The sequence below is a fragment of the Phacochoerus africanus genome, chromosome 3 (assembly GCF_016906955.1).
Source record: "Phacochoerus africanus isolate WHEZ1 chromosome 3, ROS_Pafr_v1, whole genome shotgun sequence".
NCBI classification, from domain to species: Eukaryota; Metazoa; Chordata; class Mammalia; order Artiodactyla; family Suidae; genus Phacochoerus; species Phacochoerus africanus.
The window spans coordinates 36,458,542-36,481,100 of record NC_062546.1 but is presented as its reverse complement, the minus strand read 5'-3'; the positions used below and the strand labels follow the sequence as shown (position 1 = coordinate 36,481,100).

Sequence of the window (22,559 nt, the reverse complement as noted above, 5' to 3'; positions counted from 1 at the left end):
GGGAGATGGTTTGACTGATGGCCCATTTCCTCTGATGACCTTTTAGCTGCTAAGAGAGAAGCTTCTGGTCCAAGGAGGCCTTTCCAGGTGGTTCTGGGCTGAGATTATCACTGTCACGATCCCCTTCACTGTCTCCAGCGAGAGGGTAGACGGTCGATGGGCTCAGGGTGCAGGTTGCCCCTGGCAACTGTGTGGTTGACATGGTATTTCATTGCTCTGGGGTCCTCCTCTGGAAGTGGGAATAGTAAAGGTACCTCACCTGACAGCACTATTAGAGTAATAGTGAAGCACTTAGAACAGTACCTGGCACAGGGGGAGCCCACAGTAGGGTTCGCCTTTCCTGTCATCTTTTCTGTCCCCATTGGCAAGTAACATTCACTTAGCATCTGTTTAGATTAAGTGTTTTTTGTGGTTTTTTTTGTCTTTTTGCCTTTTCTAGGGCCGATCCTGCGGCATATAGAGTTTCCCAGGCTAGAGGTCTAATCAGAGCTGTAGCCACTGGCCTACGCCAGAGCTACAACAATGCAGGATCCGAGCCGCGTTTGCGACCTACACCACAGCTCACGGCAACGCCGGATCCTCAACCCATTGAGCAAAGCCGGGAATCGAACCCGCAATGTCATGGTTCCTAGTCGGATTCGTTAACCACTGAGCCATGACGGAACTCCAAGATTAAGTGTTTGTTGCAGTTGCCCAAGGCAAGGTGATTTGAGAGACTATTCCTATAATCCTCTGGGTGAGGTAGGTTGTGCCCACCCACCCCACCCCCAACCCCTGCCCGTCTGATGAGCCCTCATTATCCCCATGTACTAAGGGACTTTACTCCTATTTCTTGGCAGGGGTTTGGGAGGCTGCCCTGCTTCAAAATATTTTCCATAGACTTAAACTCTGTCCAAGAGTGTCTTATAAATTAATATAAACTGATTAGCTCTTCTTTGTAGGATCCAGCAGGGATTAGCCATGAAATGCTTAGATGGAGCATGGAGGAGAAGGAGGCAAAGGGGCAGAAAGCACAATTTTCAGACATACAGGGAAGGTCTGAGAAGAGCGAAATGAATTCCTGTATTCCTTGGGCAGGTAGTCAGTAAGCAACTGTTGACGTTGGTCATAATCGCTCTGTCCTCTTTTTTTGGCCACATTTGCGTCATCTCCCTGATGTCTATTTGCCACATTCATTATATCATATTTTTTGCAGAGTCTTTGAAATCAAGTTGCAGATGTCTTTCAGTGTTTCCATGTGCATCTTCTGAAGATAAGGGTCTTCTGCCACATTATTCTCAAACCTAAGAAAGATTTCTTAAGATCATCTAATAGTCTTTTCCTAATTTCTCTCCACATGCCCTGTGTAATCGTTTCTCCCTTCTAGCCAGCGCTGTATTTGGCATTATCCAGCTTTTCAGTCTTGTAAAACCTGGAATGGTCTTCCTCTCATCTTGTTTATGCTTCTCTGCTTGTTTTGCTCTGTGTGTTGACCTTGGTGTGTTGAAGAGACAGTGCCACGTCCCAGGAGTCTTCTGTAACCCGCTGTCCCATAGTCTCCATGTGTCTTTTTGACTCGTTTTCTGTCCTCTCTGTATTTGCTGTGAAGTGGAGTTTAGATTAATGATTAGATTCGGGTTAACCCTTTCTGTCCCCCACGCTTCCCACTTCCCGAGTGCTCTGCTTCCTTCATGTTGAGTGTGGTGATATGATGACTCTGTGTGTCCTTCAGTTACAGGGGGTCTTTTTTTTTTTTGCCGTTAGCAGGAAATCTGTTGTAGCACAGCAGGAGTATCTTGTTTGCCAGCAGCCTTTCACCTGAAGGTTTTAGGTTATCTGTTGATTATCCCAAATCAGTGTATTTGTATCACAATAAATGGTGATTTCCTAATTCCATCTTTAAAGTCCTTCTGATAAAGGCAGGGTAAATGCTTACAGAAGGAGTTTGTGTATTAGTGAGAAACTTACTTGTGGGGCTCAGGATGGCTGTGGCCACTCTTGGGGGGAGTTGATGCTTTAGGGGAGGACACTTTTTTTCCTCCACGCATTTTAGTTTCGTTGATTGGACCCTACAAATTAGACTGACCAAACACAACTTAACAGGAGAAAAATAAAAGTTTATTGATGTGTGCATTGCCCAGATACACAGCACGCACGTACTCAGTGATGAGTGACTTGAAGGGGTGGTTAGAACTTGGGGTCGTGTTGAATCTTAACAAAAGAACAATAAATCTGTGGAAAAGTGACAAGACGAAGAAATAGAACTTTGATCTTCTAGGGGTGGCAAAGTGGGGCAAAGGAATGGAAGATGAGATTTGCTTTAGCAAGAGTTATTACATAGGTTCTTCTGGTGCCACCTCCAGAAGAGGTGGCATCTTTAGTTGTCTCTAGTGGTTAAGACTCTCCTGCCCTTCCTGGTAGGGAGAGTAGAGAGCGTTTTATTACGTCATCTTTTTAAAAATTACCTTCGGAGTTCCCACTGTGGCTCGGTAGTAACGAACCCAACTAGTATCTGTGAGGATGTGGGTTTGATCCCTGGCCTTGCTCAGTAGGTTAAGGATCTGGCATACTTTGAGCTATGGTATAGGTCACAGACGTGGCTCGGATACTGTGTTTCCATGCCTTTGGTGTGGGCTGGCAGCTACAGCTCCAATTTGACCCCTAGCTTGGGAACTTCCATACGCTGTGGGTGTAGCCCTAAAAAGCCAAAAAAAAAAAAAAAATTACCTTCAGCTTAATCCTTATGCCTGCATGGCTTATTTGGGGGTGACATGCTCTGGATCCCCTTGATTTGAAACTTGGAAAAGTTTCATGTATTAAAAACGGATTGGTAGGTGTGGAGAGAGATTCAAGAGAAGGGATTAGCAAGGCAAGTAAAGGTGGCAGGCAAGCTACCTTTACTTCTTCGCTGTGGTTCCTGGTATAGCCTTTACTTTCCGGCAGATGTTACCTACTTTTAGGAAGGGCCCTAAACGGGAAGGAGGATACCCCTGAATCAGTCCATCTTATGATCTTGCTTAGGAAATATTCCTGAAACACAGGGTGTCTGTCCTCCCGAGCCTCCACCTTGGAGCTGCGGCGTGATTTCACCTCAGACACTTCCCTTTCCGCTCTGATCATCACTTTCCTGAGACTGCTGGTCCTGTGGCTGGGAACACAGGCTCCTAGCCTGCCTTCGTAGAGAGACCAGATTGCTGTCAGTGTACTCAGCTGACAGGGTACAGTTTGGGTGGCTTCACAGTAACTCGGAAGAGAGACCAAGACTCTCTTATTACATAATCCTGTTACTCTCTGAGAGTGGTATCCCAGATTAGAATGAGGTATTAAAATGTATAATATTTGCTGTCTCTGGAAGGATAGGATGTATGTTTCAGAGTCTAGTGATCTTCTTGGCTAATGGTTCCAGGGATTTGACACCTGCAGCCTTTTCTTCTGCCTAAAACAGTGATAGCCTTCACAGTTGAGTGAACTTCTTATTTATCACTGGGAGCCATTCAGCTGGTCAATACAAAGCAGCCGTCACATGACTAAAATCTCATTTCTCTTACCAAGAATTTATATGTAGTTTTTGTGCATGGGAATTGGATTAAAAGTTAATATTTGGAGTTCCCTGGTGGCCTAGCTGTTAAGGATTTGGCATTGTGACTGCTGTGGCTCTGGTTCAATCCCTGGCCCAGAAACTTATGCCTGCCACAGCCATGCCCCCTCCCCCCCGCCCAATAAAAATAAGGAGTTCCTGTTGTGGCAGTGGGGTAGTGTCTCTACGAAGGTGGCGGGTCATTTCCCAGCCTGGTGGAGTGGGTTATGGATGTGGCATTGCTGCAGCTGTGGCATAGGTCACAGCTCTGGCTTGGATTCAGTACCTGGCCCGGGAACTTCCATATGCCAGAGGAGTGGCCTGAAAAGAAAATAAATAAATAAAATTAAAAAAATTAACACTTAACAGCCAACATTCTATAATTATTTCTTGTTCTAATAGTGATGGAAGAAAAAAATCTTTCAAGCTAAGCAGATAATTCTTTGTCTTTTTTACTGTTTATTTCTTCCCATCCCTGACTTGATTCTGTCAAGATAGTGTTATATACTGCGTGTGAGTGTGTGTAGAGAGAGATTTAGCTCAATAGTGTAGTGAAAAATGTGTGGGGCACTGATTAAAAAGCTTAATTTTAAAGCACTATAGTGAATGTTAAACCTTATTCCATGATTGTATTTTTTTTCAGTGAAATTTAAATTTTCATTCAGAATGAGATATTTTAGGGGACCTGTCCCTCTCAGGGTTGGTACTTTTCATCAGCAGTTAATCACAGGAGTATCTTTTTTTCATTTAGTTTCTTTTCAACACCTCTTCTCACCCCTAGGAACTTGGCGTTGGTGGCACGAGTCAGTGGAAGATCTGTGGCCTGGATCCCACGTCTACGCTTGGCATCTACTTTGAAGTGGTCAATCAGGTACATTGGATTTCTTCACGAATAGTCGGGTCTCAGTGCTATGTTTTCTGATTTTTTACAGACTGGTGGCCTCTAGTTCCTTTCTCCACAGACCGATGCCACTTTGGGCTTGTGTTTGGCCTTATATCAATCTGGCATCTTCTTTTTTATTCCTTCCAGGGTTTAGTCAGAGTCAGACATAAAATTGCTTTTGTCATTTTGTTATTGAACTGATGAGGTCATCAGAAGAGGAATGGTTTTTACCAACCATTGTAATTTTTGAGCCTGTCAATTTTTCCCCAGTATTTTATATTAAAAAAAATTCAAACACACAGGAGTTTCTGCTGTGGCACAGTGGGTTAAGAATCCGACTGTAGCAGCTCAGTTTGCTGCAAAGGTGTGGGTTCAATCCCCAGCCTGTGTGGTGGGTTAAAGGATCTGGTGTTGCTGCAGCTGTGGATTTAGTCCCTGGCCTGGGAACTTTCATGTGCTGTGGGTGCAGCCTTTAAAAAAAAAAAAATCAAACACACAGAAAAATTAGTGTTATTGTACAGTGAACACCCAAATATCCACCACTTGGGTTCTGTCATCAACATTTTACTCTGTTTGTCTTAAAACCTATCTATCCATCCCTCAGTTCCTTGTATTTGGATGCATCTTGAAGCAAATTGCAGGCATCAGAGTCTTTCATCCCGAATCATCGTAGTATGTAGATCATTAACTTGAGTTCAGCATTTATTGGAATATTGGGTTTTTTTGAAGTAAAAGTTATATATAGTGACTAATGATGCCCCTTTTCAGCAGGAAACAGTCAGAGTAGTTGTCCCCCCCCCCCCAATTAGAATCTCCCAATTCTAGAAGGGGGGAATTGAGGCAGAATGCTAACTCAGGGAGTCAGTGTAGGAGCATGGGCTTTGATGCATTCTTTGATATGACTATTGATTAACGTTTGTGGCTTAAGGGCTCCAGGGAGTAGCATCCCCACAGGCCTTGTTTACTATGGGGAGTGTACCTATGCCCAGATGGACATGAATCCCTAACCCCCTGTGACTCAGTCTACGGGAAGAGAAGGACAAAGAAACCATGAGACCTTATGGGACATTTCCACTCCTAAGACCCCTGTTAGACAAGAGCTGATACAGGTAACTGGACAAAGCCAATGGGAGAAAACCACATTTTTCTAGACCTCATGGTGGTACCTCCCCCCATCTTTAAGGGATAAAAACCCCTATGAGACAATAGAGAGGGGCCTTTTCTCCCTTCTCCCAGCTGTGCTGGGAGCTATTTGCTTTCCTGTAATAAAGACTTTGCTTGCTTGCAAAAAAAAAAAAAAAAAAAGTTAATACAGAGTGAAATGTTCCAATCTTAAGTATACTGTTTAGCATGCTTCAGGACCCTCACTGTACCTGTTGTTTTAGGAAGAGTGTGCAGCTCACTGTGTGTGTGTGTGTGTGTGTGTGAGAGAGAGAGAGAGAGAGAAAGAGAGAGTGAGTCAGGCAGTTACAGTAACAGGATGTGTGGCCTCTCGCCCTGCAGCACAACGCCCCAGTCCCGCAGGGAGGTAGAGGCGCCATCCAGTTTGTCACACACTATCAACACTCCAGCACCCAGAGGCGCATCCGCGTGACCACCATCGCCCGAAAGTGAGCAGTCCCAGCCTCTGTTCTGTTGAACCATGACTTTTGGCTATGAAGAGATCATTTGACATCTCTTTATCTTTGTAATTCCACTGAAGAGTTTGTAACAACCCTCTCTGGCTCACTTGACCAGAGGAGGAGAGGGAGGCAAGGGAGGAAGAGGCATTGCTGGTTAACCCAGCTAGGCCGATAGGCACTAGCTTAGATGGCCTTCCTTTCAGTAGGAATAAATTCATTAGAAATTATTTTTTACTGGAGTTCCCGTTGTGGCTCAGTGGGTTAAGAATCTGACTGGTATCCATGAGAATGTGGGTTTGATCCCCGGCCTCACTCAGCGGGTTAAGGATCTGGCATTGCCATGAGCTATAGTGTAGGTTGCAGATGTGGCTTGGAACTGGCGTTGCTGCGACTGTGGTATAGGCCTGCAGCTGCAGCTCTGATTCGACCCCTAGTCTGGGAACTTCCGTATTCTGCAGGTGCGGCCCTAAAAAGACCAAAAAAAATTTTTTTTATTATTTTATTTATCAAATAAGTGATCCATAAATATATCCTCCTTGTAAAGGATTTAATCAGCACATAATTATGTAAAAACGTGGGCCTCGTGAACAAAGGTTTAAGAATCTGGCCTTGTCACTGCAGCAGCTTGAGTCACTGGGCTTAGAACTTCCACATGTTGTGGTTGTGGCCAAGACATTTAAAAATTGAACAAGTTAATGTAAAGTGTTGGCTATGTTTCCTGTGCTGTATGGTGTATTCTTGTAGCTTATTTGTTTTATGCATTTAGTTTTCACTTCTTACGCCCCTTTCTCCTCTCCGCACTGGTGACCACTAATTTGTTCTCTATATTTGCAAGTTTAATTCTTTTTTGTTATATTCATTCATTTATTTCATTGTGTAGATTCCACATATAAGTGATAAAATAGAGTATTCAGTGTTTGTCTTTTTCTGACTTACTTCCCTAAGCATAGTGCCCTCCAGGTCCATTTGTGTTGTTGCAAATGGCAGGATTTCATCCTTTTTTTTGGTACCTGAGTGATATTCCATTCTGTACCCTCCACCCCCACCCTGTCTTCTGAATCTACCTGTGTCTGTATATTAATGAAGGAGCTGGCTGTTGGGCCTCTCCTGAATGTGAGCGTGGCCCTAATTCTGGATTGTCAGTTGGGCAGATGCGCAGAGCCAGCTCAAGCACATAGAGGCTGCATTTGACCAGGAGGCCGCGGCAGTCCTGATGGCACGGCTGGGAGTGTTCCGCACAGAGTCGGAGGAGGGCCCAGATGTGCTCCGGTGGCTGGACCGACAGCTCATCCGACTGGTAAGCTGGGCACAGTGGCACTGTGTTCAGTTTTGGTCTCTGCTCTGCTTTTGAGAAGGGAAATCTGTCATTTAAACCTGTTATTTTATACAGTCAGCTAAATAAGAATTTTATCCATTACTTAACTCATGTCAAATTGTAGACATTCTGAGAATGTTGTGAAAGAAGGGTTAAATATGCATTTTCCCCTCAAGGCTTACGTCACAGTGGCCAAGCATCAACATACACAGGCCGCGAAAATAATAAAGCAAATCTGAGTGTGCTAAGAGTGGATTGAGATGAGTCTCTATGAATGCTGTGGTTCCATGTTTTTCCTTCAGGTCTTGGAAGGGTTTTGGGGCATAGAGGTCCGAGGCCTAGTGAGTGTAAGGAGATGCCTAATGTGTCATTCTGAGAAACCACATGGTGATTTAAATAGGGGTAGTTTTATATAAAGAATCACTATCACAACAGGGGGTTAGAATGAATAATGAGGGGTTTCCCAGTCAGAAGTAATGAGAAGTCTGAATGCAGGAACAGCAGAGCCAGGGGGCTGCTTCTCGCTGAGGCACAGCAACCTGAGAAGAGCCCCTTCCCCCAGGGCTGAGCAGACCCAGGTGAGGACATGGCCCTGGCTCCCTGAGTCAGAGCAGAGGAATTGCTGTGCTGTCCTGCTGGAGGCACTTGGTAGAAATTCATCCTTGGAGTTTGTATCATGGCTCAGTGGTAATGAACCTGATTAGTATCCATGAGAATGCAGGTTTGATCCCTGGCCTCACTCAGTGGGTTAAGGATCTGGCTTTGCTGTGAGCTGTGGTGTAGGTCACAGACTCAGCTCGGATCCAGTTTTGGCTGTGGCTGTGGCTGTGACGTAGGCCGGTGGCTGCAGCGCTAATTCCACTCCTAGTCTGGGAACTTCTATATGCTGCGGGTTCAGCTTTTAAAAAAAGAGAAGAAATTCACTCTGTAGAACTACACGAAAGCCTACCCTTTGTGGTGCCGAGGAAAAAACCATTTCTTAGGAAGTGTCTCACCAGACATGCACGTGGGCAGAGGTGTCATTGCCCAGCACTGGGGACCCGCCAGTGAGCATCCTGGACCCCCCCTGCTGACAAAGCTTACTTACCATGGTGCCAGCCAGCAGAGGAAAAATACGTAAAGCGCCCAGATCCATTTCACAGCAGGAGAAAAGGGTTTAAGTTTGGAGCCACAAAAGCAATAAGTCAATAATTGTAATCTTACCATCTTGGAAATTCATAGCAGTTTGCAGTTGAGCAGAGGGTCCAAGTAGTTGGCAAAGGCTTCATGTGGGAGGTGAGCCTTGAACCATATCGTTTTCAAAGGAGTTGAAGGCAAGGCTTACCAAGTGGAGGGCCCAGCACCAGCAAACCTGGGTGGTGTAGCTGTGCATTCAGCTGATGCTGGGAACACTTGGAGAGGCTACTGTCGCAGGTGGCCCCAGTGCACAGTGGGGGCAGCAGTGAAGGTGCAGATGGATTGTGCAATACCTTGATTTTAAAGTCCAGTCACTGCCTTAACATTAGAAGAGGGAAGAAGCGTGGTTCTGAAGCAAGGGTGTGATAGCAGCATGACACTTGTGTTTACACTGCCTATCACCGTGTAAGGTAAATAGGCGGGCGAAGAGACCCAGGGAGCGGAGACCAGGGCAGTGGCGGTACAGTTGGAAGGTAGGGAAGGTTTGGATTTAGGATGTCTGCTGAGAGAAGAATTGATAAAGCTCGATCACACTGGTTGTGCAAACGCAATTGAAAAAATCAGCATCAGCTCGAGTTTTAAGTGTGGGTAACTGCAAGACTGGTGGGCTGGCAGCAAATGGGAAGGGAGGGCAGCTTTAAGGTGGAGGAATTAGAATCCCCCCCTTTTTAACATAATAGTTTAACTTATTTTAAATATGAACTTACAAAAGCACATTCAGGTAAAGTCTGGGCAGGAGAAGTCCTGACAGGAGCTCAGGTCAGAGGTCAGCACTGGGCCTGGCATGGGGTGAGTGTTGGGGGGCAGGATTTGGATGACATTGGTCTGGCTGCTATGTTATTTGTAGTTGAGGCAGTGACAATAGGAGCAGGGGGCCAAGAACTAACCTTGGAGGAACCCGCAGTTAGAAAAAGGAAGGGAAACCACTTGAACTTGGCAGAGAACGGTTTGTTGGAGAGATGACAAGATTTAGGAAAGTGCTGTTTTAGCAGCTGAGGGGAGAATTTCAAGAAGTTTGGGGAGTCACTTGGCTCAGGGTGGTAGGGAGTTTAGGAAGATGAGATCTGTGCCAGGATTTGGTTGGAAGAGGGTAAATGCCAGAGATGAGCTTTCTTTGTTATTTATTTATTTATTTATAAGATTTATTTACTTATTTTGGGCCAAGGTGTGTAGCGGGTTAATGTGGGATCTCAGTTTCCAGACCAGGGATTGAACCCAGGCTGAAGCTCTGAAAGTGCCGAACCCTAACCGCTAGACCAGAAGAGAACTCCCGAGATGAGCTTTCTTCTCAGGGTGGGCAGCCTGATTCTCTAGTGACCAGAGAAAGGTGAGAAATGAATAGGAAAAAAGGGCAGGCAGAAAAAACATTCAGAAATTTACCAGTGAGAGGAAGAAGAAAATTGAATTGTAGAGTTGACAGAACATTAAGGCTTGTTTGTAAATGCTAAGATAGCTCAGTCTTGGGGTTTTCTTGAGGAGGAGCCTCAGGAAACTCCTCCAGCCCCTCACTGTCAAAGTGGTCCTTGGCCAGCATCGCCTGGGAGCTGGCTTGGAACAAAGGGTCTCCAGCCTCTTCCCAGGTTGCCAGGTCAGAGTCTGCATTTAACCACACCCCAGCATCCCGAGCAGTGCTGGTCTGGGATGGGGAGGGGTTGAGAATGGGACGGACCCTGCCTGCTCCAAGGATTTTTCAGGTGACATTTAGAGTTGTTGTTTTTTTCTTTCTTTCTTTCAACAGTGTCAGAAGTTTGGACAGTATAACAAAGAAGACCCCACTTCTTTTAGGTTATCAGATTCCTTCTCCCTGTACCCTCAGGTAAGTAGATATGTCTTTTTAAGCAACTATAGGAGAAGAAAGTGACAGAAATAAAAGTCAATGCTCTCTGGGTAAAGTGTGTTTTGAGACTCCGTCTATACATGGTGAAGGTTATTCAGTTCAGGTTGGCTACTGTGTCCATGTACCAGATGATGTCTGAGCCCCATGGAAAATGCAGGTGACATGCAGAGAGTAGGTGCCCAGACTTGCAGGAGGAGGCAAACCAGGATTGTTGCTGTGGTTTGTCCTAGTTCTGGGTGGACAGTTGGCTTCCTGGAGCACATGCAAAGATGAATATACCAAAATGAGACCGAGGTCAGTGTGACAGCATTCCTGGTGTGTCTGTAGTTGTCATGCTGCATCGTGACAGGGAATCTGCTCCCAGGAAGAACCGCATGTGCCTGGTGTGCCTGACCAGGCATCTGGAGCCATTTGGAGCAGGCAGAGGAGTGGTGATGTACGAAGGTGGCCTCTGGGGTCTGGATACCGCCTTCTCTGAACCTCTGTCCTTGTCTGTGAGAACCTGGAGCTTAGCTCGGTCCCGTGAGCTGTGGCCCAGGCACCTGCTCTGTGGCTGGGCCCTGGGATCTTCCGGTCAGGCATCTCGCAGGTGCAGCTTTCTTAGAACTGGAAGCAGACTCACTGTTTCCCCCCTCCCCTCAGGGCTGCCTTAATGAGGCATAAGCAGAAAGAAGCCAACTTAAATTTGTCAGTGAACTTGTTAGGACTTAGGAACGCAAGTGTGTGTTACCTTGTTGAATAATCAATTTGGTGAGTGGTCATGGGTCTCAGTCATGAACTTGTAGCGCTTGCACTCTTAGGGCTAGTGGGGGCTTCAGAGTCATCTGACTGGGTGCCCAGCCCATGGTAGCTCTGTGGTTCCCGATGTGTGCCTGGCTGCCCTGTCCTCCAGCGTTTGAGGCTGGACAGCACTGTGGAGTGAAGCCTGGGTGGGCCAGAGTCAGGGCTGTGATCCAGCACCACCTCTGCTGCTGCTCCCGATCGTGGATGCTGTCCTGAACCCCTTTGGTGTTCGGTTTCTTCTTGGAAGGAAGGAGTTGGTCTGAGAAAGTGCTTGTGGTCTTTCTAAAGCTGTGGAATCCTTTCTTGAGGAGCCTCCCAAAAGCCAGCATGAAAGGCATGCAGATGTGCTGCTCTATTACCACACCACTGCCCACTGGGTCCCCCCACCATGGCACACACCACCCTGCACCCCAGGCTCCAAGGACTCGCTAAGGCTTGAAGAGCACAGTTTGAAAACTACCGAATTCAGATAGTTTCTTAGATTCCGTCTGTCCAGGCATCTAGGAGAGAGGTCCAGAGCAGAGGCTGGCTCTGCCCTGCAGTTTCCTTGCCTGTAAACTTGGGGCAGTGAGAAAGCACCCCATGGGTGGTCCGAAGGACTGGTCATTCTCATAAGGTGCTCAGTGCCTTGCACAGAGGATGCACGAGTGGCAGCCGGGGCGATTACTTAGGAACCTACGATTCACTGTATTTAAGAGCTGCTCAGAAGCTTTCTGCTTCTCAAGGGAGCTCATTTTCATCTTCTGGCAACTCTTCACAGTGAGCTGAATGCGTGCCTTCCGCCCTCTGCTGCTCAGAGGTTGGGCAGAGGACATGTCCCCAAGGGCATCTCTTGTCCTTTTCTCCCAGCACACTTGCCTGGGTCTGAGCTCTCTGGCCTCTCCCATTTCTGGGCTTGGTGGCTTTCGGGAGTCTCCTGCTGCCCCCCACCCCCACCCCCGTCCCATCATCCTAGTACTTTCCTATGTGGCTCCAAGTGTGCCTTTTACCCACTGAACTGCAGCGTCTTCAGAGGAGGCACTCTGCACTGCGACCTGGCCTGGTGACTCCAGAAATAAATGCTGCTTTGTCTTGCCCCTTTTATATGGACATACCCAGAGGGCCTCTTCTTTCTAAAAATAACTTTTCTTTCTTTTTTTTTTTTTTTTTTTTTTTTTTTTGTCTATAGTCTTTTTAGGGCCGCCCCTTTGGCATGGAAATTCCAAGGCTGGGGATCTGATTGGAACTACAGCTGCTGGCCTACGCCACAGCCACAGCAACGCCAGATCTGAGCCGAATCTGTGACCTGCACTACAGCTCACAGCAATACCAGATTGTTAACCCACTGAGCATGGCAAGGGGTCGAACCTGCAACCTCATGGTTCCTAGTCATATTCGTTTCTGCTGTGCCACGCACGATGGGAACTCCTAATTGTTATTTGTAATTGTAATGAAAAAAACCCACAACATGAAATTTACCATCTTAACCATTTTTTTTCTTTTTTTCTTTTCTGGCTGTCCCCAGGCGCATGGAGTTCCCGGGCAAGGGATCAGATTCAAGCTGTAGTTTTGACCTAAGTCACAGCTGCAGCAGCACCAGATCTTTTTTTTTTTTTTTTTTTGTCTTTTTTGCTATTTCTTTGGGCCGCTCCCATGGCATAGGGAGGTTCCCAGGCTAGGGGTCGAATCGGAGCTGTAGCCGCCAGCCTACGCCAGAGCCACAGCAACGCAGGATCCGAGCCGCATCTGCAACCTACACCACAGCTCACGGCAACGCCAGATCGTTAACCCACTGAGCAAGGGCAGGGACCGAACCCGCAACCTCATGGTTCCTAGTCAGATTCGTTAACCACTGCGCCACGACGGGAACTCCAGCACCAGATCTTTAACGCACTGTGCTGGGCATTGAACCTGCAGCCCAGTGCTCCCAAGATGCTGCCAATCCCATTGTGCCATAGTGGGAAATCCTGTTTTAACTATGTTTAAGTGTGCAGTTTAGTAGTGTTAAGTATGTTCAGTAGTTGCACAATGAATCTCCAGAACTTTCTCATCTTGTGAAACTGAACTCTGTACCTGTTTTAACAGCAGCTCTCCATTCCCTGTCCCTGTCTCTTGGCCCCCCAGACCCCAGTGCTCTGGTTTCTCTCTTGGTTCATGTGAACCCAGAGGCTGGGCTCTCCTGTCTTGAGGACCAATGGCAGGTCTAGGTATCTGGGAAGATGACAACTGTGTGCGTTTGTCTTTTTTCTTTATAAATGCAGTTCATGTTCCATCTTAGAAGATCTCCGTTTCTTCAAGTGTTTAACAACAGTCCTGATGAATCATCGTATTATCGACACCACTTTGCCCGACAGGATCTAACCCAGTCCCTCATCATGATCCAGCCCATTCTCTACTCCTATTCATTCCATGGGCCTCCAGAGGTAAGGTTCTGTCTTTTTTTCCTACAATTGGAATCACCTAAGACATAGCTTTTTTCCCTAGCAAATTTATTCTTAGAGCAAAACTGTAAAAAAGAAAACTTCGTGTCTCTATGGTAATTTAACATTATTTCTGAGAATTAAAAACCATGCATAGGAAAAAGTCATAGGATGTATAAAATTAGAAAATAACCTAAACGTTCAGTAGTAGGAAAATTAAGTAATTTAAGAAATACAAAGTTTATGTAATGTAATAAAGTAAATCCTTATGTTAGAAAAATAAAAAGAGAAACTTTTCTAACGATTTTTTTAAAAGCCTGCAAGAATTAAAAACTATATAGAAATAAACCAAAATATCAATATTTATTGTTCTTGAGTAGAAATGTTCACGTTTTCCATAATGAGTATAAGTTTAGATTAATGTTATTGAAATAAAAATCATAATCAAGTATATTTTTTAGTAAATTTCAAATGTGTATTAAAAGCTGTCCTTTTCATGTAGGCATTTATAGTTCTCCGTCATCTGCAGCAGTAGATTTGAGAGAAATGTGTCTCTGACAGGATAGGTTTCTATAGTGCAAAATTGAGAAAATTGGGAATTATTTCTGGTTCCTAGAGTAAAAGATATTATTCATCTCGCTTCCAAGTTGTTGAGGGATATTTGGAGTTGCTTTCTTCTACAAAGTTAAACCCTGGAACTGCCCAGGCAGGGAGCAGAAAGTGGGGATTTGGTGCGAAGAGGAGATCCTCCCTGCCGGCTGCCCTTTGTAAAGGACCTGGTAGCCACCTTGTGTGTGGGGCTGGAGGGTGGCCATGTGGGCACAGAGGGCAAACCTGCGCCATCTCTCCCCTTTGCTCCAGCCCGTGCTCCTGGACAGCAGCAGCATTCTGGCTGATAGGATCCTCCTGATGGATACGTTCTTCCAAATTGTCATTTATCTCGGTGAGGTAAGATGATGTTCATTTCTTTCCGTGCTGTCGTTTTTACTTTCTTTGTATTAGTTGAGGTTTTTATGACATCTGAAAAAGTAATTTGGGCTTAGAAAACCCATAGTTTATTATAATGAGTTTGGTAGCTTTTATGCTGGTGAATAAAATCTGCATGCACTGGACCAGGGTCTGAAGTGTGTGCCACCAGGAAAGAAAAGGGGCAGTGGCGTCTGTAGGAAGCCAGCTGCTCCCGTTCCCTCCCAGGTGTGAGGACATGAGGACTAGACCGATGAGAGCTGGGGAGGTGGAAATCAGGAAAGCCCGGGGCTCCTTGGGGCTTTCTATCCCTGGGCATTTTTAGGTAGTTGGTCAGTGCTGTGGAAGGAGGAGAGGAGGTGTGACCGGAACTGACATTTCTAAGAGAACTGTAGGCTGGGGTGTCCTGGATGCACCTCATTGCTTACTCTTGCTTCCAGTCAGCCCCATTTTGCTCCCCTCTGAAACTTGTCTTACTTTATTTGTTTTGGTTGGGCCCATGGACACAAAAGTTCCCAGGCCAGGGACTGAACCCACACCACATTAGTGACAACGCCAGACCCTTAACTACTAGGCTACCAGGGAACTCCTTCAACTTGTCTTTCTTGACATCAGGCTTTGTCTCTGGGAACAAGTTCCAGGTGGGGCATTATTAGACAGTCAGGAGCATGAGATAAGCCTGTCACTACAGTGTTTCTGTAATAGCTGTTCATTTGTTTTGGTGTAGACAATAGCCCAGTGGCGGAAAGCTGGGTACCAGGACATGCCCGAATATGAAAACTTCAAGCATCTTCTTCAGGCCCCACTGGACGATGCTCAGGAAATCTTGCAGGCGCGCTTCCCAATGCCGCGTTACATCAACACGGAGCATGGAGGCAGTCAGGTGAGCCGGCCACTCTGGCTCTGATGTTCTGCGGTTAACAACACATTTTTAAAGCTATAAATCCAACAGCGTGGTTCTTATTTTATGTGGTCACATAAATTGACATGCAGTCAACCCTCAAATATGACTTTTTTAATTGAGTGGTCAAAATATGTTGGTGGGAAAGTAGAGGGTTGCCAGAATGAGATAGACTTTTTCAGGAACCATAGTAAAGGGAGAGCCACTGGGCTTAAACGGAAGAAATGGGTTCCTGTGTTTGGTAAAAGCTTTCTAATTTAACAAAAAAAGTCAAAACTTTTTTCTCTTAAACTAATATTAATGCCACTTTAAATCTTCTTTATTATTTTTTTTTAAGGCTCGATTCCTTTTGTCTAAAGTGAATCCATCTCAGACACACAATAACCTGTATGCTTGGGGACAGGTGAGTAATTGACAGAAATTTGAGAACGATGCCAGGCTACTTTTTAATTTCTTTCTTTATTTTTTTTTCTTTTTTAATTTTTTGGCCATACTTGTGGCATGTGGAAATTCCCAGGCCAGGGTTCGAACCTGTGCCACAGCAGCGACCTGAGCCATTGCAGTGATAACACCAGATCCTTAACCCACTGACAGGCTACTTTTTGAAAAACTTTTGTTTTTAACCTCTACAGGTTGGATCCCTTTCTTGGCTCAGAGACAGAGTGGGTATTTTGCTGGGGATAAAATGTTGAATAATACAGCAGTCCTCCCCTTTTATCCACATTTTCACTTTGCAAGGTTTCAGTTACCTGAGGTTAGCCATGCTCAGAAGATTCCAGAAATAATTCATAAGTTTTGAGTGACAAACCATTCCGAGCAGTATGATAAAATCTCCCACCTTTGTGTTCCATCCCACCTAGGATGTGAATTATCTCTGTCCAGTATATCCATGCTGTGTCTACTACCTGCCTGCTGGTGTCTGTATAAAACCGTAGTATAGGTAGGGTTCCATTCTATCTATGGTTTCAGGCAGGCACCAGGGTCTTGGAATCTGTTCTCCGTGAATGGGGTGGCTACTGTATGGGCTGAATTTGGAGACTTGCCCTGTGTGGAACCCCTTCTGCAGTACACAGCATCCTCTGCCAGATTCAGGCCAGAGGACAGAAAATTAAACTGTAGCCTCCATTAACTCTTCTCATAGACACAGTGATATCGCACCCCCTCCATCCCCCACCACCCCGCCCTCCCTATCCTGCTCTCTCTCCCCCAGGAGTGCAGGGCAAACACTCTGTCCTGCTCACCGTTGGTTCTTTCTCCTCTTCACTGTTGAGCTCTGGCTTCCTTCTTTATCTCATCATTCCCATCATTTATGTCTCCCTCAAATAAGTCTTTTCTTTTGCTCTATTTTCTTGTAACATTTTTGAGAGGTGATTGTAAATTTATATGCTGTTATAAGAAATACAGAGAAATCCTCATTACCCTTTACCCAGTTACCCCAATGGTAACATCTTGCAAAACTCTGATACAGTAACATAACCAGGATATTGGCATTGAAATGCATTTCCATCACCACAAGGATCTTTCAGGTTGCCCTTTTTTTTTTTTTGTCTTTTTAGGGCCGTACCAGTGGCATATGGAGGTTCCAAGGTTAGGGGTCCAATTAGAGCTGTAGCCCCTGGCCTGTGCCACAGCCACAGCTCATGGGATCTGAGCTGCATCTGTGACCTACACCACAGCTCACGGCCACGTCGGATCCTTAACCCACTGAGCAAGGCCAGGGATTGAACCTGCGTCCTTATGGATGCTAGTCGTGTTCATTGACCACTGAGCCACGACAGGAACTCCCTCTCAGGTTGCCCTTTTATAGTCACACTTCCCTCCTGCCTCCACCCGTTCCTTAACACCTGGCAGCTAATCTCTTGTTTTCCATTTCTGTAATTTTGTCATAAAAAAGGTTACCTGTATGAAACCACATGATGTATAACCTTTTGAGATTGCTTTTCACCCTCAGCAGACTTATCTGGAGATTCATCCAGTTTTTTGGCTATATAGGTAATTGTTCCTTTTTATTTGCGGAGTATTTGGTGTTTCTTTACTGCAGTTTATTTAATCATTCACCCACTGAAGAACATGTGGGTTGTTTATAGTTTTTGCCCATTAGGAATAAAGCTGCTGTAAACATTCTTGTACAGGTTTCTTATGAACGTAAGTCTTCATTTCTTTGAGATAAAAGCCTAGAAATTCATTAGTTCCAAGAAACTGCTGTACTGTTTTCCAGTTATAGTATCCTTTTATATCCCCACTAGCAACGTGTGAACCGTCCAGTTGCTCTGCATCCAGCATTTGGTATTATTATTCTTTTTTTCTCTTTACATCCTTTTTCTGATACTATCTTTTATCATGTTCTGTCACAGGAGATGGTGTGAGGGTGTGTTCTGGTTTCATTGATTTACATGCAGCTGTCCAGTTTTGCCAGCACCACTTGTTGAGGAGACTGTCTTTTTTCCATTTCATGTTCTTGTCTCCTTTTTCGAAGATAAATTGATTGTAGGTGTCTGGGTTTATTTCTGGACTCTCTATTATGTTCCATAGATCTCTGTGTGTTTTTGTGCCAGGACCACACTGTCTTGATTTGATATTATTTTTCTTATTTTAGCTATTCTGGTAGATGTATATCGGTATAATACTGTGGTTTTGATTTACATTTTCCAAACAGCTAAAGATGTTGAACATCTTCTCAAGTGTTTTTCCATCTATGTGTCTTCTTCATTGAAGTCTCTGTCTTTTGTTTATGTTTTAATTGGATCATTTGCTTTTTTTACTGTTGAGTTTTGAGAGTTAGTTGTATAATTCTTGTTGGTAATCTTTTATCAAATTCATGGTTTCCAAATGTTTTCTCTCACTTGTAGCTTGTCTGTACATTCTCTTCACAGGATCTTTGCAGAGCAAAAGTTTTTAATTTTTACAAAGTGCACTTTTCCCTTTTTTTTTTAATGGACTGTACTTTGGGTATCAAGTCTAAGAACTCTTTGCCTACCTCTAGATCCCAAAGTTCTTTGTAACTTTGTTTTTTAACTTTAAATTTACATTTTAGTCTGTGATTGAGTTTGAGTTAAAATTTGCGTAAGATGTGAGGCTTAGGTTTATTTTGTCTGTGGATGTCCAGTTGCTCCAGCACCATTAATTGAAAAGGCTGTCTTTCTTTCATTGAATTGCCTTTACATCTTGTCAAAGTTTAGTTGGTCATATTTTTGTCAGTCCATTGCTGGCTTTTCTATTCTGTTCTGTAAAACTGTGTTTCTGTCTTTCTATTAATACCACACAGTCTGGGTTACTGTAGCTGTATAGTAAGTTTTGAAATCAGGTAGTCTGGTTTCTCCCACTTTATTCTTTTTTTTAAGAATAAAAAAGAATTAAAACTGCCTTAGCTATTCTGATTTCTTGGCTTTTCCTTATAAATTGTACGGTAATCTTCTCTATATCTTTTAAAAATCTTGCTGGAATTCTGGTAAGAATTGCATTAAACTTTTCCATAGCTTGGGGGAGGGTTGGCCTCCTTATTGAGCTTTCCAGTCCATGAACTTAGTATGTCTCTCCATTTATTAAATCTCTTTTGATTTATTTCATCAGTGTTGCGTATTTTCATTTTTTTCCTTTGAGTAATTGTGAATGGTACTGTATTTTTAATTTGTGTCCAATTGTGCATTGCTAGTACAGATCTTCTTCAGCTTACGATGGGATTACATTCTGATAAACCCATCACAAGTTGAAAATGCACTTAATATATCTAACCTGCTAAGCATTATAGATTAGCTTAGCCTACCTTAAATATGCTCAAAACACTTACAGTAGTGTACGGTTGGGCAGAATTATCTAAAAAAAAAAAAAAAAAAAAAGCTTTTTCAGCTCCCAGTCTTGTGTGCAATGCATGAGGCTAAAAGGAATCCCAAGGAACTCACCACTGAGTTGTTCCCTGCGTCCCAGGGTCCCAGTCTGCCATCTTTTTCCCCCTTTCAAAGTCTTAGGTTTGTCTTCTGTAAAATGTCCAGGGTTGGAGTTTGCATTGTGGCTCAGTGGCAACAAACCCGAGTAGTATCCATGAGGACGCAGGTTTGATCCCTGGCCTTGCTCAGTGGGTTAAGGATCTGGCGTTGCCGTGAGCTGTGGTGTAGGTCACAGACGCAGCTCCGATTCCACCCCTAGCCTGGGAACTTCATATGCTGCAGGTGTGACCCTAAAAAGACGACAAAAAAAAAAAAAAAGTCCAGGGTTTTTATTTGTACTTAGTTGGAGGAATAAGGAAAAATACATCTAAACCTTCCTGCCAGGTAAGTCCTTTTATAAAATTTTAATCCTGCTTATATTTTTCTGATTACAACAGTAGTATGATTTCATTTTTTAGAAGATTTGTATATGTAAAAAAAATATTAAGAAAGAAAATTCAGGAGTTCCCGTCGTGGCTCAGTGGTTAACGAATCCGACTAGGAACCATGAGGTTGCGGGTTCGGTCCCTGCCCTTGCTCAGTAGGTTAACGATCTGGCGTTGCCGTGAGCTGTGGTGTAGGATGCAGACGCGGCTCGGATCTGGCGTTGCTGTGGCTCTGGCATAGGCCGGTGGCTACAGCTCCGATTCGACCCCTAGCCTGGGAACCTCCATATGCCGCAGGAACGGCCCAAGAAATAGCAAAAAAAAAAAAGAAAGAAAATTCAAATCACCTAGAATTTGGAGTTTCCGTTATGGCTCAGTGAGTTAAGAACCCAACTGGTATCTGTGAGGATGTGCGTTTGATCCCTGGCCTTGCTCAGCAGGTTAAGGATCAAGCATCACCACAAGGTATGGTTTAAGTTGTGGACATGGCTTGGATCTGATGTTGCTGTGGCTGTGGTATAGACCGGCAGCTACAGGTCCAGTTCAGCCCCTAGCTTGGAAACTTCCATATGCCAAAGGTGCAGCCCTAAAAAAAAATAATAATAATTAAATTACCTAGAATGTTGCTATCTAGAGTTAAGGATTTATGGCTTCTTCTTAGTTAATATAAAAGGTAGGAGTTCCCTGGTAGCTCAGCAGGTTAAGGATCTGTCATTGTCCCTGCTGTGGCCTGATTCACTGCTGTGCCGAAGGTTTGATCCCTGGTCTGGGGAACTTACACATGCCACATGCGCAGCCAAATAAATAAATAAATAAATAAAAGATATATATTCTGTATGTGTGCGTGTGTGTGTGTGTGTATATATATATATATATTTTTTTTTTTTTTGGTCTTTTTTTAGGGCTGTACCCTCGGCATATGGAGGTTCCCAGGCTAGGAGTCTAATTGGAGCTGTTGATGCTGACCTACGCCAGAGCCACAGCAATGCCAGATCTGAGCTGCGTCTACGATGTACACCACGGCTCATGGCAACGCCAGATCCTTAACCCACTGAACGAGGCCAGGGATTGAACCTGCAACTTCATGGTTGCTAGTTGGCTTCATTTCTGCTGCCCCACGACAGGAACTCCTTTTTTTTTTTTTTTTGTAACAAATTGGAGTCTTACTAGAAATTGAGGTTTCTATTCAGTTTTTTTTTTGTGTGTGTCCTTTAATTAAATCAGAACTGTTTCTTAATGGTGCAATAATCTGTTTAGTGGAGATACTGACTCATTCATTGTGAATACACCATTATCAAGCTTCTCTTGTAAGCAGGTCTTAATTTAAGCACATGGCTAGGTGCTGGCAGAATGGTGGGGAAGGTATTAGGCAGGGCGTATGGGCCTCCAGGATAGTTCATGCCTGGGGGCGGGGGGAGGGGAGGCCGCCAGACCCTGGATCAGTCATCAGAACTCCACAGGGGAGCAGAGTAGAGGGACACATGCTCAAAATTGTCTAATGGCTGCGATGGCCTGATCTGAGTGCATCAGGGAAGGGTTTTGTGAGGAAATTATGCTTCACTTGAAGGAATGAGTTAGCTGGGCAGAGGATGGGGGTGGGTGGCAGGAGTATTCTTGGCTGAGGGGACAGTTCTTACTGGTTTTCTGACTTTAATAACTCCTGAATTCTAACCAGCTTTTAGGATAGCTGCCAGTAAGCCTTTTCCATTAAATTTCAGGAGACGGGAGCACCCATCCTTACAGATGATGTTAGCCTGCAGGTGTTCATGGACCATCTGAAGAAACTAGCTGTCTCCAGTGCCTGTTAAACTGAAGATATGAGGAGGAAGGGGAAGAAAACACTGTCATACTGTGTCCACAGTTTATAAAGGCTTAACATTCCTTTTACTTTTCTGGTGGAATTTAATAAATAATCAAAGCAAGTACTATGTAACTCTTTAGGTTATAATTTATTTGTATTCCCTTGTCTGTGCCCTTGTTCTTACACTGTAAAATTATAAGGTCATAAATAGTTTTGGTACTTGTAGATGTTTATATGTTTTTTGTATCCTAACTTTTAGAGTCTGTATAAAATCAGAGCTAATGTATTTTGGCAGCTTGCTTACCTGAAAATTGAAGTGATCAGAAAGGAAATAAACCTGGATGAAGAAAGCACAGGTTAAAATAATGCTGATACAAATTTGATTTCTGAGATCTCTGTGTAAGTCTGTCTCTGTGTTTTAAGTCAGTTTCCCAGGAGATAAATAGTTCCTGAACTTAATCCTCATTGACTAAATTTTTTTTTTCTTTTTTTTAGAACTGCACCTGTGGCATATGGAAGTTCCTGGGCTAGGGGTACAATCAGAGCTGCAGCTGCCAGCCCACACCACAGCCACAGCAACACGGGATCCAAGCTGTGTCTTCGACCTACACCACGGCTCATGGCAACGCTGGATCCTTAACCCACTGAGTGAGGCCAGGGATTGAACTTGCATCCTCATGAATACTAGTTGGGTTCTTAACTTGCTGAGTCACAACGGGAACTTTTGCTGTCTAAATATTAACATACAAAGAACAGTAGGAAGTATGTGAGACTTTATGGAAGCAGAGTGTTCTCAAGTGGCTCTGTCCCCACCTCAAAGGGGATAGTCCATGTAAGCATTCCTGCCCGGTGGATGTGGAGAATGGTTGTTGGGCACATATTATTCAAGAGTGACAATATGTTTATCTTTTTTTTTTTTGATAGCATGTTTATCTTGGGCCTTAATTAAAATAACTTTGAGTATTGTTTGTTTTTACTTTTGTCTTTTTAAGGCCACACCTGTGGCATATG

General features: G+C 44.3%; 1 protein-coding gene across 4 annotated transcripts in view; it reads left to right on the top strand.

The window, feature by feature from the left end:
* Window positions 1-21,940, top strand: part of SEC23B (SEC23 homolog B, COPII coat complex component) — a 42,295-nt gene extending 20,355 nt beyond the window's left edge. For all 4 annotated transcript variants that reach the window (XM_047771618.1, XM_047771616.1, XM_047771615.1 and 1 more), the window contains 9 exons: window positions 4,338-4,427; window positions 5,943-6,049; window positions 7,205-7,358; window positions 10,291-10,368; window positions 13,413-13,574; window positions 14,433-14,519; window positions 15,265-15,420; window positions 15,776-15,841; window positions 21,466-21,940. In XM_047771618.1, coding sequence (XP_047627574.1) covers window positions 4,338-4,427; window positions 5,943-6,049; window positions 7,205-7,358; window positions 10,291-10,368; window positions 13,413-13,574; window positions 14,433-14,519; window positions 15,265-15,420; window positions 15,776-15,841; window positions 21,466-21,555 — 990 coding nt within the window. In that variant the 3' untranslated portion in view covers window positions 21,556-21,940. The remainder of the gene's footprint in view (window positions 1-4,337; window positions 4,428-5,942; window positions 6,050-7,204; window positions 7,359-10,290; window positions 10,369-13,412; window positions 13,575-14,432; window positions 14,520-15,264; window positions 15,421-15,775; window positions 15,842-21,465) is intronic.
* Window positions 21,941-22,559: the final 619 nt, after the last annotated feature.